The 16,682-nt window shown below is 48.2% G+C and overlaps 2 protein-coding genes across 3 annotated transcripts in view; both read right to left on the bottom strand.

The window, feature by feature from the left end:
• The window catches only part of ESRRG (estrogen related receptor gamma), a 122,803-nt gene that overhangs the window by 86,359 nt on the left and 19,762 nt on the right, over positions 1-16,682 (bottom strand). The window lies entirely within an intron of this gene.
• The window catches only part of LOC133346880 (keratin-associated protein 16-1-like), a 45,710-nt gene continuing 43,510 nt past the window's right edge, over positions 14,483-16,682 (bottom strand). The window contains exons 6-7 of the mRNA XM_061558708.1: positions 15,178-16,058; positions 14,483-14,515 (exon numbers count right to left, since the gene is read on the bottom strand). Coding sequence (XP_061414692.1) covers positions 14,483-14,515; positions 15,178-16,058 — 914 coding nt within the window. The remainder of the gene's footprint in view (positions 14,516-15,177; positions 16,059-16,682) is intronic.

Genomic DNA, 16,682 nt, shown 5'->3' with positions numbered 1-16,682 from the left:
TCCCTGTTATTTTATTTAAGCGGCGGGGCTTCTCTTGTGGATAAAGGGGTCTGTCGAAGCAACCTCAGGTGCAGTTGTGTGAACGTCATCCTCTACGGCCAGCCGCTAAAGCGGCGAGAGTTCCGAAAGGAAATCCCGTTATCCCTAGACAATGACGGCACAATTAGAATACGGGACGCTGCTATAAATCATCACGCGTGCGGTCTTCCCGAGGACCACTCGGTGTCAATTCGCTGGCACGGGTGGTGCACTCGGTGTGGCAAGCAAAGCTCACAGGTCACGTGCATGAGAGGACAGGTGATCAGAGAGGGAGGCCAGGGCAGGCAGGTACCGCAAGGTGTCGGCTGCCGACTGCACAAGCCATTAGCCCAGGAAGATACATCGATGTTCCTTGCCGGTGCGTATCGATCATAGGGGAGACACGGGGCACAGCAGGTGACGCTGAACAGATCGGTGACAGATACAGGCTACATTAATTTGTAGCTATCATATGAAGCTGGCGCTATGGCATTTTTTTATTTTAATGTTCGCAGTTACATTGATGTTTAAATTTAGTTTTGTCAATAGGGTGGTAAACAAAATACATCTACGTAGAAAAATCGGTCTTTTATGTTGAATAAAACGCCGCGTTGTTTTTGTAACATGAAGCGCTTACAACGTGACTATAACAACAATTACTGAAGTGCGCTGTGACAAAACGGATGCTGCGAGAGACAGTGATACATCTGCGTGCTTATCAACCGGCTCATCGGCGAACTTCAGAGCAAGCACTGCCTGCTAAGCGGCCTGAGCCAGATAGCGCAGTAGCCGGCAATTTTAAATTGTGACGGGTGTTACGCTGCCTCGGTATAACAAACGCACGGCTCCGTGTGCAAATGAGGCCCTCTCCAGTCAAAACATCTGCACAGCCACCAAACAATTACTCCGGCGCGCAGGCCTGGCACCAGGCCAACGGCTCGGAGCCGCCGCCACTGCTCATCCCTGTAAACGTTCCGAACACGGCACTTTACACGGCTAAATTACCAAGTGACGGAGCAATTAGGGTGGGTTACAAATAGCACTAATTTGTTCTCTTACAACACGCAGTGGGTTTTATGTTTTATTCAAAAGTGACATCTGCGCTGGAAATTATAGCAACACGTCGAGAAAGGCAGCGGATCAGACCCGTCACGTTTCCGAGGGATCCTACGCGCGCCATGCGCCGTGGTATTTCCCGCATAAGGACACATTAAAAAAAGATTGTTAGTAAATATTTGCACTTTTCCGGCAATAAGTATTCACAACCATGAAGCGTATTTGTTTTCTTATTGATTAAATACGTCGTGAGAATGTTATTGTTTAATTTTTATTATTTTATTATTTCCCTTCTACGTGACTTTACCGAAAGAACCAAGAATATAAATACATCTCCCTTTCAAGATCCCTTGCCTTTTGAACGAAACCTCAATCGTCGCAACATGGTGCTCTGTCGCTGCTGCTGCTGCTGCTGCAAGGGTGAAAGGGGGACGAATGGTGCTGTAGAGCTGGTCACGGCTGGGTCTGGGGAGAGGGCAGTTGACCTGGGGCACGAGAGGCACGGCTGGCGAGTGCATCTCTTGAAGGGGCAGAGCTCAGGCGAGCGTTCGCGAAGCAAGAGCGAGTTGGGTGAGCGTGCCACAAGACTCCACCATGGCCCGCCGAGTCACCCGTCATTCAAAGCCCTGCCGCGAGCACGAATTACATACTTGTTGTTGCTGTTTTGTTTCCTGTGGAAGTAATTCTAAATTGATGATATTGGCAACAAAAAAAACACAATCAATTCTCTGCACAAAATGAAAAATTTACTGTTAAAGTCCATAAACTCTAGATTATGATTTGTTAAAAAAAAAACCTGATAAATTATTCAATAGGCCATCTTTGTAATGTTTCCGCGGCTGGTTTAATGGCATGACTTACATCTTAGTTTAATCTGTTGAGTAATGAACAACCTGTCAAACAAACTGACATTTTTCAAATGAAAAACATTAGTTTAATTTTCATTCATTAATAATGTGTGTACACTGCTGTGAGATGAAATATGAATTTTTAATGACGGGGTAATAAGTAACATGTATGAACTTTAGATATAAATGCACAAATTTCATCTCGTCCCAAAATAGTATATTTGATAAAGGCTGTTGCTCACGAAATATAACCAAGAACAAACTGTTTCCCGGCCAAATTTTCTTTGCTAATATAAACCATATTAATTCATAATGCCGCCTGCCGCCGCTGGGATGTGTGACCGCGCCACGACGAGCCCCACAGAATGAAGATGAATGACACGGGTCACAAGAAGTGTTTATTTTAGGTCTCCGCTCCTCCGCTAGGCGAGAGACCCCGTTGCAACGCTCGCACGACCCCTCCACACCCCTCGCCGCCCACAACCGCCATCGTTCGCTCTTCACAGCGACCCTCCTCCCCTCCGTGATGCCGCCCACAGAAAATTAACAAAACGTGACTTTGTTGACGATGTTAGCGGTGTGCGGCCGTAAGCCGAGCGGTTGCTCGACTCGAGGAAAAGCCCCAGATGTGTCTTCCGTGGTGCCCTGTTCACATCCTCGTGCGCACGCGAGAGACTGTGCAGTTCTACAGAGCACCTGTGTGCGCATGAATATAGATTTGACACTCTGACGTATTTAAATGTCTGTAAAACAATGTAACAATGTAATCTTAATTTCACCTGGATTACGTTCAAAGCAAGGGTATAATTTACTCCGTATGAAAACATTTGTCGAATAGCTTCAGTGCGTTAAGCTGATGTATTTCATACAAACGCATGACAATGCTCATTTGTAACGTAACTTTTTTGCAGAGTAATGTAAGTGAAAGTTGTAAAAGTGTAAAACTACCAAACACATAGCTTGCTTAAGACAGGTAGGATTTTGCAAATAATTGAGCGGAATACAGCACCGTGTTTCTGCAAGAGGTGTAAGGGCTGCAGACAAGAGGTCACTGTTGAATTTGTACCTGGGATGCTCCGGACGGGAGCAGCGATCCAAAGGCAATGACGCAGGTAGCTGCCCTCACAAGAAAACTTGTATCATTAAAATTGAATTTTGTGTGAGCGCCTCAGCCCAGCCAATCCGTCATCAAGCGGAATATGAAATTCCATCGGATTTGTCTTAATAAGGCTCCTCCTGCCGCTCCTGTCTGCTGCCACCCGAAATGGGCTTCACAGTAACGACGCGAAGCGAGCCGGCACAGAGCCCTCAAACACGACTGCCTAATTCCCTTCTCCGGCATGGAATATTTTTTTTTATATAAATTAAAGGAAGAAAGGTGCATTTTTTTGTACCTGCCCAGGGGCCCTGGTGTAACAACCCCCCCCCCCCCCCTCGGCTTGAAACAAATCCGTGCGGTGAGTGCGATAGTTTCATTACTGTTATAGCTTCTTGCTCTTTTCAGAATTTTCCTTCTTAATTTTTGCTCCAGAACAACAATGACCTTCATTGTTGTTCCCAAGCTGAGCTTCACAAGTGCCGAACCGTTAGCGCCCACGCGCATGTTCTCTCCCGCCCGCTTTTGAACCCTTAAACCCCGAGCGTCAAGCCAATTGCTGTGATTAGCATACGAGCACCTCTGATGTCCCGATGGTCCCAACCGGCAGTCGTCACGCGATCCCACCCAGTGAAATGGCCGCATGGCACAGCGGTGCCGCCGCCACCGCCGCCTCAATCGGCTTCCCTCGCAAGGGACCGCGGCGTTCTTCGAGACTTTAAATATGTCCGACACGCCGTTCCGACAACGTTGAAACGAACCGAGCAGTGCTCCCAACAAGCCGCATTAAATCCTGCCAGAATCCAGAATGGGAGCACCACAGTTAATTAAAAAGCGCACATTGCGCAATTACTGGGCCGGCAGCACGGAACTCTTAAAAAGGTGAAGCCATGAAATGCGAGTCGTCAATCAGTTTTATCAAACGGCTAGAATAAGCTTTCAACATTTTCATTAGCTTCAAAAGGCTATAAAAATGGATTTTAATTTTTCCCTGACCTGAAAATGGGAAATTGTGGGTTAATTCGTAATAGCGACCCCCTCATTTCCTTGGGGGGACGTGGCGGGGAGGGGGGGCTTCCCGTAACAGCAGGTGAGGGTTGAGTTCGTTTTGGCCTCCGACGACCCGCCGACTGCTGCCACGGCCACCGCAGCAACGCCTTGGCGGCTGTGGTCACCATCCCGTGCGCACGCTCCCTGCTCCAATCCCGTCAACAGGAAAGGGGCGACCGCGCAGGCGCCGTTGCCGTTCCCGTTACGGGATTGGGCAGTTAATCTAAAATTCGCCTTCTTAGGCACTTTAGACGGTGGCAAAAAAAAAAGCTTTTAAATGCAAAAAAAACCGCTTAAGGTGTGCGGTCAAATTGAGATATTCATCAAAATCAGGGCCAATCAGTGGATTAATCTGTTACCCAATTATGGGGACAATCAGCGTGGAGTTCCCGACTGCTTTATAGCCACATTACAGCTCACGTCGGAGGACTCGGGGGGGGGGGGGTGGAGTAAATAGATTCTGGACAAATGCCGACTATCAGAAGGCGCAGACCCAAAAAATGAGACTGACCCAAAATTTACGGGCACTGCCGAACGCATTAGCGGCGAGACGTTAATCAACGTGACAGGAGAACAACGGTTGGCCACGCTAATTTTATACCCTACTGATTAGGGCCTTTTCTCCCTTGTTGTCCAGGCTCCTTCGCTGCAGGTTTGCAGGAAATCACTCATTGTTTCGCCTCACTTTCCCTCAAGTATTTTGGATCTTCATATTCCATTTGTTCCGTCTGTATGTCTGACTGCATTTCTATCTGTTCAACTGTGTTTATGTATGTCGGTCTACGTTTCTGTCCACGTTTCTGTCCATCTTTCGCTCTGTCTTTCTTCGTGACCCTACTAATATTAATTAATTTCCTGAGCAGTATGTTGTCGATCCTTTGTTGTACAATGTTTTTTTTAGAAGACTGAGGTATCAAGCACCATGAATGTAACAGAGGAAAAATTGTCTCAAATGTTAAATATATACGTCGGAACATTTTCTTACAAACACTGCATGTTTAGAGTTTAATCAGCAGTAAATGCCTATTTTCTGCGTTATTTAATTGTGCTTGTTTGAACTATCCTTTGACATTTAGAAACACTGTGAGGCAAATCTTAATGAAAATAACATGAATAACACGCAGCATACCACCTTCTTTCAAGTTGGCTTTAAAATGTTATTTTTATTTAACTTAAAAATTCTTATTCCTCAAAAATAATGTATTATACGGTGCAACACTTTTTTTTCTCATCAAATGTTAATTACACATAAAAGTTTAAAACAGGTACTTTGTAGAAAGTAAGTCAGATTTATGCCAAATGACAGATAAAAGAATACCAAAATACATCACAGCTCAACAAGCCATTTAAAATGTTAACCATAAAAATATGATGCACTTACTCGTGCCCAAGTCAACTTCCCCAGAGCGCACACGAGCACGAATTTGTTTGTTACGTTTCCCCGCACAGCAATCCTCAACATCCGCCGGCCACCAACAGTCTTTCCGGCATTTTTCTAATGCAGCTGTTTTGTCTTTTTTTTTAAAGCTTTCACATTATTACGGCAGCCAGGGTTGGCATGCCGGACACGTTTCTCTGACACGCCACCATAATGAGCGTGATAAATTTCCATATTTAAAGCCATGGCAGTGGGGAAAAGAACAAAGAGCTCAAGAATCAAGGTGTGGGAAGCAGCAGTATGAATGTAGGGTGAATGTGTGGGCGGAGATGCCCAGGGGTTTTCGGAGACTTTGTGCGGCGTAGCCCACCCGGGATTTCTCAGGAACGGGTCTCGGTGGCCACCAAGGTGTGCAGGCCTGCCCGCCGACAGGCTGGGCCCTGTGGTCAATGTGGCAGCCACACGGGGAACATGTGAGGCCTGGCTTGATTTCAGCCGGAGCTGTCTGGGGCTGAGGCTCTGGAAAATACATCCCTGGCCCTCGGGCGATTGTGGAAAATATTCCATGAGAAAGTATTAACCCTTGAACTTAGGATACTCCTGGTCAGATGTGTTGCTTGAGCATGGGGAAGTGGCGCGAGCGTGCGCTGCAGGGTGGGACACCACCCGAGGGCGGACACACGTGCTCTAAGACCGTGTTCACGCTCACTGTTCCCGCCACCTGGTGTCACACCGTTTGTCCATTTTACGAACCAGAATATAGAGAAGGCAGAGCTCCCCGCTTATTGTCAGCAGGTTTGCATGTCAGCAAAAAAACTAGACTTGGATTTTTGTGCCAAATAAAAAAAAAAGATGGACCAATCAATAATAGGCATAACTTGCATCCACACAGAGCCACACGCAGCATAAATACACAGCGTGAACACAGGGCATAAATGCTCACATCATGATACACTACTCATCCACCCGCGATGAAGCGATGGCATGGTGCTGGCGCTGCTCGTGCGTGTTTGTGGGGTGCGGACACTTGTCCAGTTTGCTTTGTTCTGCTCGACGGCTGCGATGCCTTGCATCGTCTTTCCGAGCACTTCAAATTTCATGACCGTTTAAAGCTGCTATCAGCACTCGGCATGTGCACGGATGTACCTGCACAATTTTTAAAACTGCACTCCAACATTTTTCCTCATTCAAATTTAATATATTACATTATGTATATTCCACATGGATCTTATCATGAATCATCAATCAAAGGGGGTGGTCTCATTAAAACATTTTCTGAATTTAATAGACAAAAGCTATACATTTTCTTCAGAAATGCAAAAGCACACTCTTTTGTACAAATGAACCCTAACATCTCAGCAAACACCTGAGGGATTAATTTTCAAAACCTAAGCTCTAAAAAAAAAATTTTTTTTAAAATGGAATGGAGCGTGCGCTGTCGCGCTTGCTCCAGCTACCACCGTCCACGCGACCGAGGGGAGGCTGGACTGGCACTTCAGCGCATCCACACTCAGCAAATTAGGCCAGCCTTTCGGGGGTTGTGAAATCTGCAAATCATTTATCATATTACCCACTGTCGTGCAGAAACTTTGGGGCAGCCACTTTGTTCAGTCCCGCACGGCAAATGTATATGGCCAAGTGAGAAGTCATGAGATAATCATAACGCTACCAAGGCATAAAACAATTAGAACAGGTCGCAAACTTAGTTCAATGGAAACAGAGTCTGACTCTGGTTCAATCTGGATAAGAACATCTTGTAAATATGCGTGCAGATTGTGGCCCATTAGTGCCAAGAGTAGAGTGAAAATCGGCCTGTGTGGCAAGTATGAGGCTATTTTATGTTTGTTTGGTGTACAAAACAACGTACTTGCTCGGAATAGAACTGAAAGACAGAGAGATTAACAAATGGATCACAGAATGTCTGCAGATTAGAGACATCATTTTGGACTCTTCAAAAAAGTAAGTTGACCTGGACAGAACACGTTGCTAAATGGGATATCCGGTGGTCAAGGCTAGCAATGAAGTAGCAGCCAAATAACAAAACACGCCAAATAGGATATCCAATGCAGAGATGGAGCAATGAAATGAGCGCGTGTACAGGAGCTTGTTGGATCGTAGCATTGCTAGACCGTGAGAGATGGCGATGGCTTAGAGAAGTCTTCATCGTCATGGCCGTTGTTGATGATGGTGCACAAAGGAATACTACTTTCTCCAAAAATAGAAACATTAAGGATGCGGGTAGAGAGGCAGGGAACGCACAGGGCTACAGAGAGGACAGAGAGAGAGACGCAACGCGCGGGGCGAGATGAAGCCGGAGGAACGCAGAGCCGAGGGGGAGCGAGGGCTCCTTGAGACCAGGCCAGGGGCGGCCGCCACAAATCAGCTGTAAAACCCCACTCAGATTAGCCGAACCAACGCGGCAGAAAATTAGCTTTGCCGTGCGCATCATCCAGTCCTGTTCTAAATTGATATACAGCACAGACATCGGCAAACTCTATCATACTGCTGATAAGCCAGCCACCCACCCCCTTTTTTATATTTAACACGGTTTGTTTAGAATGCAATATCATTTCAGAGAGCCTGTCCGAGCCTTTTTTTTGGAGCTGCCATGATATGAAATGAAAACAATTTACAGCCGGCCACCACAACTCCTGCCATCTGGCCCACAAAGCAGGGCGCACCATATCTGCCTTGTGATCTATCAGCCCGATTCCAGCAAATCTGTCCCCGTTAAACATCAATTACAGCGTAATCCCATAAAGGTGGCAGTTGCAATTACCCAAAGTGAAATAAATTGAGAATCTAATTGAGTATCAGTGACAACCGAGGCAGAACGGTGGAGTGGCGTTCCAGGGATTCCTAATGAGGTGCACGGGCCGGATCGCGAGCCCACGAGCAGGGACACAAACTCAACACAGGCAATATTGCGCACCGAAGCCAAGCGTCTCACTCCGCAGGCCTCGGTCACGCCGTCACACGCATTGTCCCAATGCAGGTGCATAGACTGCGGCCTCAATAGCGATCCGCAGAGAGGCAGCGATGCTTGAGGAAACCTTTGCTTCTTCCTGAAACGCCGATACCCGCTATTGGCGTTTCAGGAATCCTCACCCCGAGTGCGTACATGTGGCACGGTGCGAATTGGTCGTCGCGAAGAGTATACTTAATGGCTTTGCTGCTGCTACTTCTGCTCGTGTCGGGTGCATGACATTCATACGCACGGTCACTAAATTGCCACTACTAATTAACGAGCATTAGCAGCACGGGCAGAAGTGGCAGCGGCGGCGGCTTTATAATGAGTGCACGGTGTGAGAATATCACAATGCAGGACAAAACGCTGCCTATTTTCACCCGCGCACTCTTGTGCCGTTCTGTGGAAATAGTTTTCACGGCAGCAATGCCACTTCGATTCATGTCAATTGTCATGCGGGCTTATTACTGTAATATGCCGCGCGGTGCGCCAACGTGATGACTTTTGCACCGCTATTACTGGCCCAAACTACAGTCGCTGAACACACACATAAGATGGGATAATAAAATGTGTTTAGCAAACTGATGCACCGCACTACCACCAAAAGCTACCACCACCATCTCGGACGTACGGTGGAGACGTAGCTTCATAGGATCGGTCTATTTCTGGAGGAGTTCTCAAAATCAGACGAGCGAAGTCAAGTGCACCGATTCAATCGGACTGCCCTGCGTCTCAGCACGGTAACTAAACTCCATCGCAGTGCACCGCAACGCATACGTTGTATTAAATCGAAGTCTGCTCGTATCTTACACTGGATCTGGCCCCGTGCAGTGCTTTGCTCCAGCAATGGGATTGAAGTCTAATAGCATTTTGATGTAAACACTGCATTAGGAACATAGAGCAGCATGTGCTGGGACCCGGTGCCTTTGATGAAATGGAAAAGTTTTATCCTCCTATCTAATCACTGTTAAACCGGTACATTGCCAACCTAAATTTCCATGCCTTCATTTATATTACATGTCGCAGAAATTCAATATGTATCCTATTTAGGCAGACATTCGCTTGGTTATAAAGTCTGTGTTCATGCTGATTTTGAGCGCCGCTTTGAGCTTTGAATCTCAGACAGGTATCACTATTATAATACGCTACCATATGCATCAGCGGAGCATTATACCGCGACACTTGATTGACATTCCCCGCACAATAAGACAGTATCACAAAGGAACAAACACTGCCAATCCTCGGGGCTTCCCTTGGACACAAAGTGCCGGGGATGTTGCCGAGACGGTACTGAAGGCTAAATGAGCGCGTGTGCTCATGAAGATCTGTAACGCGACCTCTGCTCCAGCAGCGCTGTGGGAGACGCGATGGCGAGCGTTTGTTTCTCGACGACCGCTCCTCTCGCCATCCTCGCCGTGCGCCTCCACACAAAGGGAGGCGCAAGAGCGTGCACGCCGGGTGTCCCACCTGGGCCAGATCAATATTTGGCTTTTGCATTTCGTGTAAGACATGCTGGGACTTGCTGATAATCTCTCTAATGCCATTACAACCGAGTCGCCCCCTCCACAGACGTGTACAGGCGGAACATGTGATTTTTTTCCCTCTTATCGATAATCCTCGCGAAGGCAAAACGGTACAGTGTATATCCCCTCCGCGAGCTCGCCCAGGCTTGCCGGGCGGCCCGGGCGTAACAGACACGAGTCAGGGCTCCCTTCCTCAGCAAGCGACTCGACGGCACGCCTCCCACGGCTTCCCACTCCAGGCCTGGCAATTAATCTCACACGGCGCCGGGGCGCGCAGTGATTAATCAAGTTTCCCCTGCCGTTATCGGCCTCTCCTCGGGCTCCCGCGACAGCGCTGTGCCCAGAGGGACTGCGCCACGAGCCACAGGCAGCAACCTCACCCACTGTGCCAGCGAGGCGCGCGCGCGCACGTGCACACGCGCGTGCACACGCGCACGCGTGTGCACGGGCAGGCACACCCACTCAGGACACTCAAAGAGCGGCGTCTGCAGAACTAATGTGACAAGCTGTGAGGGGGGCTCACCTCCAGAGACCCCTGGCAGACAGGCCCGAGGAAAATTCATTTCTTCTGGGCACACTTCACAAGGGCTCACACCTGCTAGTGAAGGTGAGCTCTATGGAGATGAGTTTAACAGCTTTATTAAGGCTTCTTTTTAATTAAATAACAACACGCCTGAGAATAAATGATCGTACCCAACAAGCACAACACGTAGCCAAGCTTCATGCAAAAGGCAGGAATTTTTTTTTTCTCACTGTGCCAATCATTGCAAGTGCTCATCATCGCAGGGAATGAATGCTAATTGAGGCTGTGAAACCAGACAAATAAGTTGAAATGTTTCATGAGAAAACCCATGATATAACAAGAGCTGTCTAATTAAAGCAGATGAAGAGTTTTGCGAGTTTAATTAGAGTGTTGTGGGCGCAGTTAATGCAGCCGAAGGAAGTCGGCGGACAGCTCCCTTTACAGCGAGGAGGATGATGATGATGATGGACGGCGATGCCTATTTTATCAAATATAAAAAGTTATTAAATTTAAGAAATATGCTACCTTGGCACACGAGACATGGACTGCGGCGAGGAGGCCCCGAGTTTTCCCACGCGTTAGACACGGGAGGCAAGTGACGACACGGCCGATTGCGCCGTTGGAAACGTGGGTTCGTTTCACCCACAAGAGGCGTGCGACGCACAAGGCAATCAAACTAAACTATTAAAAACTCAACTTTCTTATTTAATTTTACCAGTTGAGGACCACTGAGCTACGTAGCTCTTTTTCAGAAGTGATCTGGCCACAAATGATAGCGTAACGAGTTGGCTTATCGTGTGTAAATGTATAGCAGCCAAATGTAGAGGGGAGAACCCGGAGAAAAATCCACGTGATCACGGAGCGAACATGCACACTCCAAATATACAGCAGCAGGCGTCAGGGTTGGGATCGAACCCACGACCTCCTGTATACCAGGCGAGGGAGTTAACATCTAGCCACCGTGGCGCCCTTCCCCCAAATGTTGAGCGTCTTCCAAATTTCTCCAAAAATCTTGCCTTTGGGCTCCCTGGATGGGCTCAGTGTTTGCTCACCCTTGTGTCTGAAGATACCTTCCCAGAGACATGAGAGCTATGCTTACTCTGAAATGGGGTTTAAACAAATAAATAAAACACAATTTATTAGTAATATCGTGCAGTTAGCCGCATCCCAGGCTAGACGTTAAATTAAGCAGATTAAACAGCATCGATCCGCTCGTTGGGCTCGCGCTCCGTAGAGGAGCTGCTTGCGCCATGCAGAAAGAATTCCCAGGCCGCGATGGCGCGGCTGAAATCACTCGGTGACTCCTAATTGAAAAAATTGTCACTTTTAATTTTGCTTAAAGAGAATGGAGGCAGCTTCTTCCAAAAGACACCACAAAAGACAATACAATCTGGAATAAGACTGATGAACATCCATGCAACACTTCCCCAGGCCCATTGAAATGCATCCTCGATGGTTAATATAGGCTAAGTAAGCAAAAAAAAATGAAATAGCAATTCAATAACCACATAACATCACCCGAAAGAAATTACATGTCAGAAGAATGTCTTTTAAGATGCTTATAATAAAATTTATGCTGTCATCAAGCCTTGCTAGCGCTGTATTAGTTGCTAGAACACGAGATTGCAAGGCAGATTGCTAATATTGTAGGTGCGAGTAATGCCACATATATCAAGGTCTACAGACCTGAAGCAGAAAAAGAACAAGCGAGACACAGCTTTTTAATCTGAAGTGCTACTCCAAAATACCCAATACAAGCCTAATGCCTTGTTACAAGTTATTTGAGGGATTTACCAAATGCCAGTATCGATCAAAATAGCAGGGCTTCATTGTTTAACCCCTGCTGCCAGAGCCAGCTGTGCCACAGCTGTCGGGATTCCCAACCTCGCGAGCCAAAGGTTTTGCGCCGGAGCGCGAAACGAAACGACGATCGGCGGCGCGGCCACGGGGGCCGACCGAGGTATCCCCCCCTGGAGACGGACACCGGGCGACGATTGGGCAACCAGCAACAGGCGACAACGGGCACCATCGGGTGACAAAATAGGGCAGAACGTGCAGCATTTTCCAATCACAGCCGAGTTGGTTTCAAATTAGAAGCCATCAATTATTCAACCTAGTCGGGGGGGGGGGGGGTGGAGGGAAACATGATGCCTCCTCCATTGAGCAGGCAGGAAGCACTCCCTCCAGCGGGAATGAAAAATGAATTAGCCCCAAAATTAATTAGTCAGCATGACAAGTAACTGACACTTCATCATCACACGGGCAAGGCGGCATCGCGGCGCACCGGGTCAGCCGAACTCGCCCGTCCACGGCATCCGTGAAGGAGCTGGAGGGGGCAAGAAAAGGTGCCACTCCAATCTGCCACCGCACTGTCCGGGTAATTATAATTAACACCCAGCCCCCTCGTCCAACACCCCATCCCTCACCCCCACCCCCAAAACTCGCCCTCCCCCGACAACACGGAGCCACGAAGCAATTTCATCAGCGTAATCGATAGTTGTCTCACGGCAGCTATCCCCGCCAGAGACTAACTCTGCTCTTACATCACAAGGCATTCCGTCCAAATTAATGCTACATTACAATCGGCAGCTGATTGCAACATGCTCTGAGCCTTGTATTAATCACAGGCCTGCCCTAATTACACCTTAACGCGGCCCTAAACACAAGGCATTGTGTCTGTAGTACACGGCTTTACGAGGCCCCATGCGACGGCAAGTACTGGGGCTGCGTCTGCCACCAGGGATGGACGGTGTGGCCGAGGGCCCTCCGTGAGGCGTAGGCCCAAGCGCCCCAACACGGACGCTCACCACGTGGGGCCTCCTCCCGATGGGATTCCCTCGCTGCCATTCACTCAGAGAAAACATTTTGACGGTATAAGACGTGGAGCTTTCAAGCGGTGGCTCTGGAGGTCAACTGTTTTTTTGTATCTATTGTTTTAAGATTCTTTATCAAGAGCTCCATCGTGACCCCCCCACCCACCCTCCCTGGGTGCTGGAGTGCCTGTCGCTTGTGAATTATTAAACAATAAAATCCACAAAAATTGATTCTGAACCAGAGTCCTATTGATTGAGCTGTGACACTAATGACTTCCTGTGACATCACTACAACTCTGGAATAAACAAAGTGATTGCGTGCGTGTGTGTGCATGTGTTATTATGTAAATAGCATTTAATTTGTTTTCATGATGTATGTATAATCTTAGGAGATTTTACTTTTAATCTGACCTCTTGGAATGTGGAAATAAAACTGCGTAGCTCTGATAATGGAGGCTCAGACATGTGAGTTCTTCAGACATGTGAGTTCTTCAGACATGACACTCATGACGATCACGACATATAAGCCAAATACCAAACCAAGCCTTAGCTGAGTTTCAATTAAGTCTAAACCAATTCTGTTGAAATCTAAATCGAGGTTAAATCACGGGAAGCCAAGACCAAACAGAGATTGAGAGCAAGGCAAACACCAAGGTTAAACCACAACTAAATCAAGACGAAACAATTCTAAACAATGTCTAAATCAAGGTTAAGCCAATACTAAGTCATGTCTAAACTAAGTCTACAATAAGGCTAAACCAAGCCTATGTACATCGCTAAAGGACAAGTTTTCAGGAGCTCCGCTGACCTACAAACTGCTCAGCCACTCTTTTCTCGAGGATAGAATTTTTAATCGGCAAGCTCACATTTCACCCAGCCGGCCAGCACTCGAGTAGCCTCTGAGGTGATATTGTGTTCCTGGCGCACAGGATCGTGCAAAGATTTCCACTAAGAGGCAAACTAACATCATAGCTTTGCGCGATGGACTCTGCAGTATGCACGGAAGTAGAAAGGATGCTTCTCGAACTATAATAAACATAACCGTGGCCATGAACGTAAAAAAACAACCTCTGTTATGTCTAAGGTGAGGTGAGAGGGAGCAGGTGGCCAGGGAAGCAAAAGCAGCAGCAACTTGAACATGGTGCACCGAATGAAATGGGGTCCCCTGTTCTATTTCTTCTCTCTTCATATCCCAGCACCTGGGGCCCCTCAAGTCCGTGGGCTCTGGTGCAGTTGCACAGCCTGCACACTCGATAGGCTACACAACAGCTCCCAAAGCCAACCCTCACTACTGGAAACCAAAACAAACAAAGCTGATGACTTTTGGCCCTCGGAAGTTGTGTCAAAATGCAGCCAGGCCAAGCAGGCCCCTTTACCAGCTCTGACCAATAGGTCGATAACTATGTAAAAAAGAATCTGCACTCATGCATTAGAACAAGTAGAGTGAAAAATGCAAGAGATTGATGGATTTAGAGAATTTCATAAGCATGTCCATATGTGGGACTGCATAGAGTCAGTGACCATTTGCAAATGTGTGGTAAAGGCTTTCAGCAAAAAGTGTGGGTTAAAACGTTAACCCCTTCTCTCGTTCATTACAAGCAAATCCTCTTTGTGTTTAATATGATTGTGTGTGTGCTTAAACGTGGTGCCAGGCACGCAGTAGCACAGCTAGGCTATTGAACGTGCAGGTGGTGCACAAGCACTGGGGCGCACGGAATCAGGGGGGCCTACGCGTCGGAGCTACGTTCAAATGACAATGAGATGAGCGGCGGACCCCCGTTGCTTATGATGAGGCCGAAGCCACTCCTACAATCGCACCCATCTTACCCATTCTCACGAATTACCTCCTCACAAACTGCCTCCTCACAAACTGCCTCCTCACAAACTGCCCCCTCACAAACTACCTTCTCACAAACTGCCCCCTCACAAACTGCCCCCTCACAAACTGCCTCCTCACAAACTGCCTCCTCACAAACTGCCTCCTCACAAACTGCCTCCTCACAAACTGCCCCCTCACAAACTGCCCCCTCAGAAACTGCCTCCTCACAAACTGCCTCCTCACAAACTGCCTCCTCACAAACTGCCTCCTCACAAACTGCCTCCTCACAAACTGCCCCCTCACAAACTGCCCCCTCACAAACTGCCTCCTCACAAACTGCCTCCTCACAAACTGCCCCCTCACAAACTGCCCCCTCACAAACTGCCCCCTCACAAACTGCCTCCTCACAAACTGCCTCCTCACAAACTGCCCCCTCACAAACTGCCCCCTCACAAACTGCCCCCTCACAAACTGCCCCCTCACAAACTGCCTCCTCACAAACTGCCTCCTCACAAACTGCCCCCTCACAAACTGCCCCCTCACAAACTGCCTCCTCACAAACTGCCTCCTCACAAACTGCCCCCTCACAAACTGCCTTCTCACAAACTGCCCCGTCACAAACTGCCTCCTCACAAACTGCCCCCTCACAAACTACCTTCTCACAAACTGCCCCCTCACAAACTGCCTCCTCACAAACTGCCCCCTCACAAACTGCCTCCTCACAAACTGCCCCCTCACAAACTGCCTCCTCACAAACTGCCTCCTCACAAACTGCCTCCTCACAAACTGCCTCCTCACAAACTGCCCCCTCACAAACTGCCTCCTCACAAACTGCCCCCTCACAAACTGCCTCCTCACAAACTGCCCCCTCACAAACTGCCTTCTCACAAACTGCCTTCTCACAAACTGCCTCCTCACAAACTGCCTCCTCACAAACTGCCTCCTCACAAACTGCCTCCTCACAAACTGCCCCCTCACAAACTGCCTTCTCACAAACTGCCTCCTCACAAACTGCCTCCTCACAAACTGCCTCCTCACAAACTGCCTCCTCACAAACTGCCCCTTCACAAAATGCCTCCTCACAAACTGCCCCCTCACAAACTGCCTTCTCACAAACTGCCTTCTCACAAACTGCCTCCTCACAAACTGCCTCCTCACAAACTGCCTCCTCACAAACTGCCCCTTCACAAACTGCCTCCTCACAAACTGCCTTCTCACAAACTGCCTCCTCACAAACTGCCCCTTCACAAACTGCCTCCTCACAAACTGCCCCCTCACAAACTGCCTTCTCACAAACTGCCTTCTCACAAACTGCCTCCTCACAAACTGCCTCCTCACAAACTGCCTCCTCACAAACTGCCCCCTCACAAACTGCCTTCTCACAAACTGCCTTCTCACAAACTGCCTCCTCACAAACTGCCCCCTCACAAACTGCCTTCTCACAAACTGCCTTCTCACAAACTGCCTCCTCACAAACTGCCTCCTCACAAACTGCCTCCTCACAAACTGCCTCCTCACAAACTGCCTTCTCACAAACTGCCTCCTCACAAACTGCCTTCTCACAAACTGCCTCCTCACAAACTGCCACCT

The sequence above is a fragment of the Lethenteron reissneri genome, chromosome 25 (genome assembly GCF_015708825.2).
Source record: "Lethenteron reissneri isolate LAM-NWPU_2019-01 chromosome 25, ASM1570882v1, whole genome shotgun sequence".
Taxonomy (NCBI): domain Eukaryota; kingdom Metazoa; phylum Chordata; class Hyperoartia; order Petromyzontiformes; family Petromyzontidae; genus Lethenteron; species Lethenteron reissneri.
The sequence above is the reverse complement of the archived record's forward strand: the minus strand, read 5'-3'. Positions and strand labels throughout refer to the sequence as shown.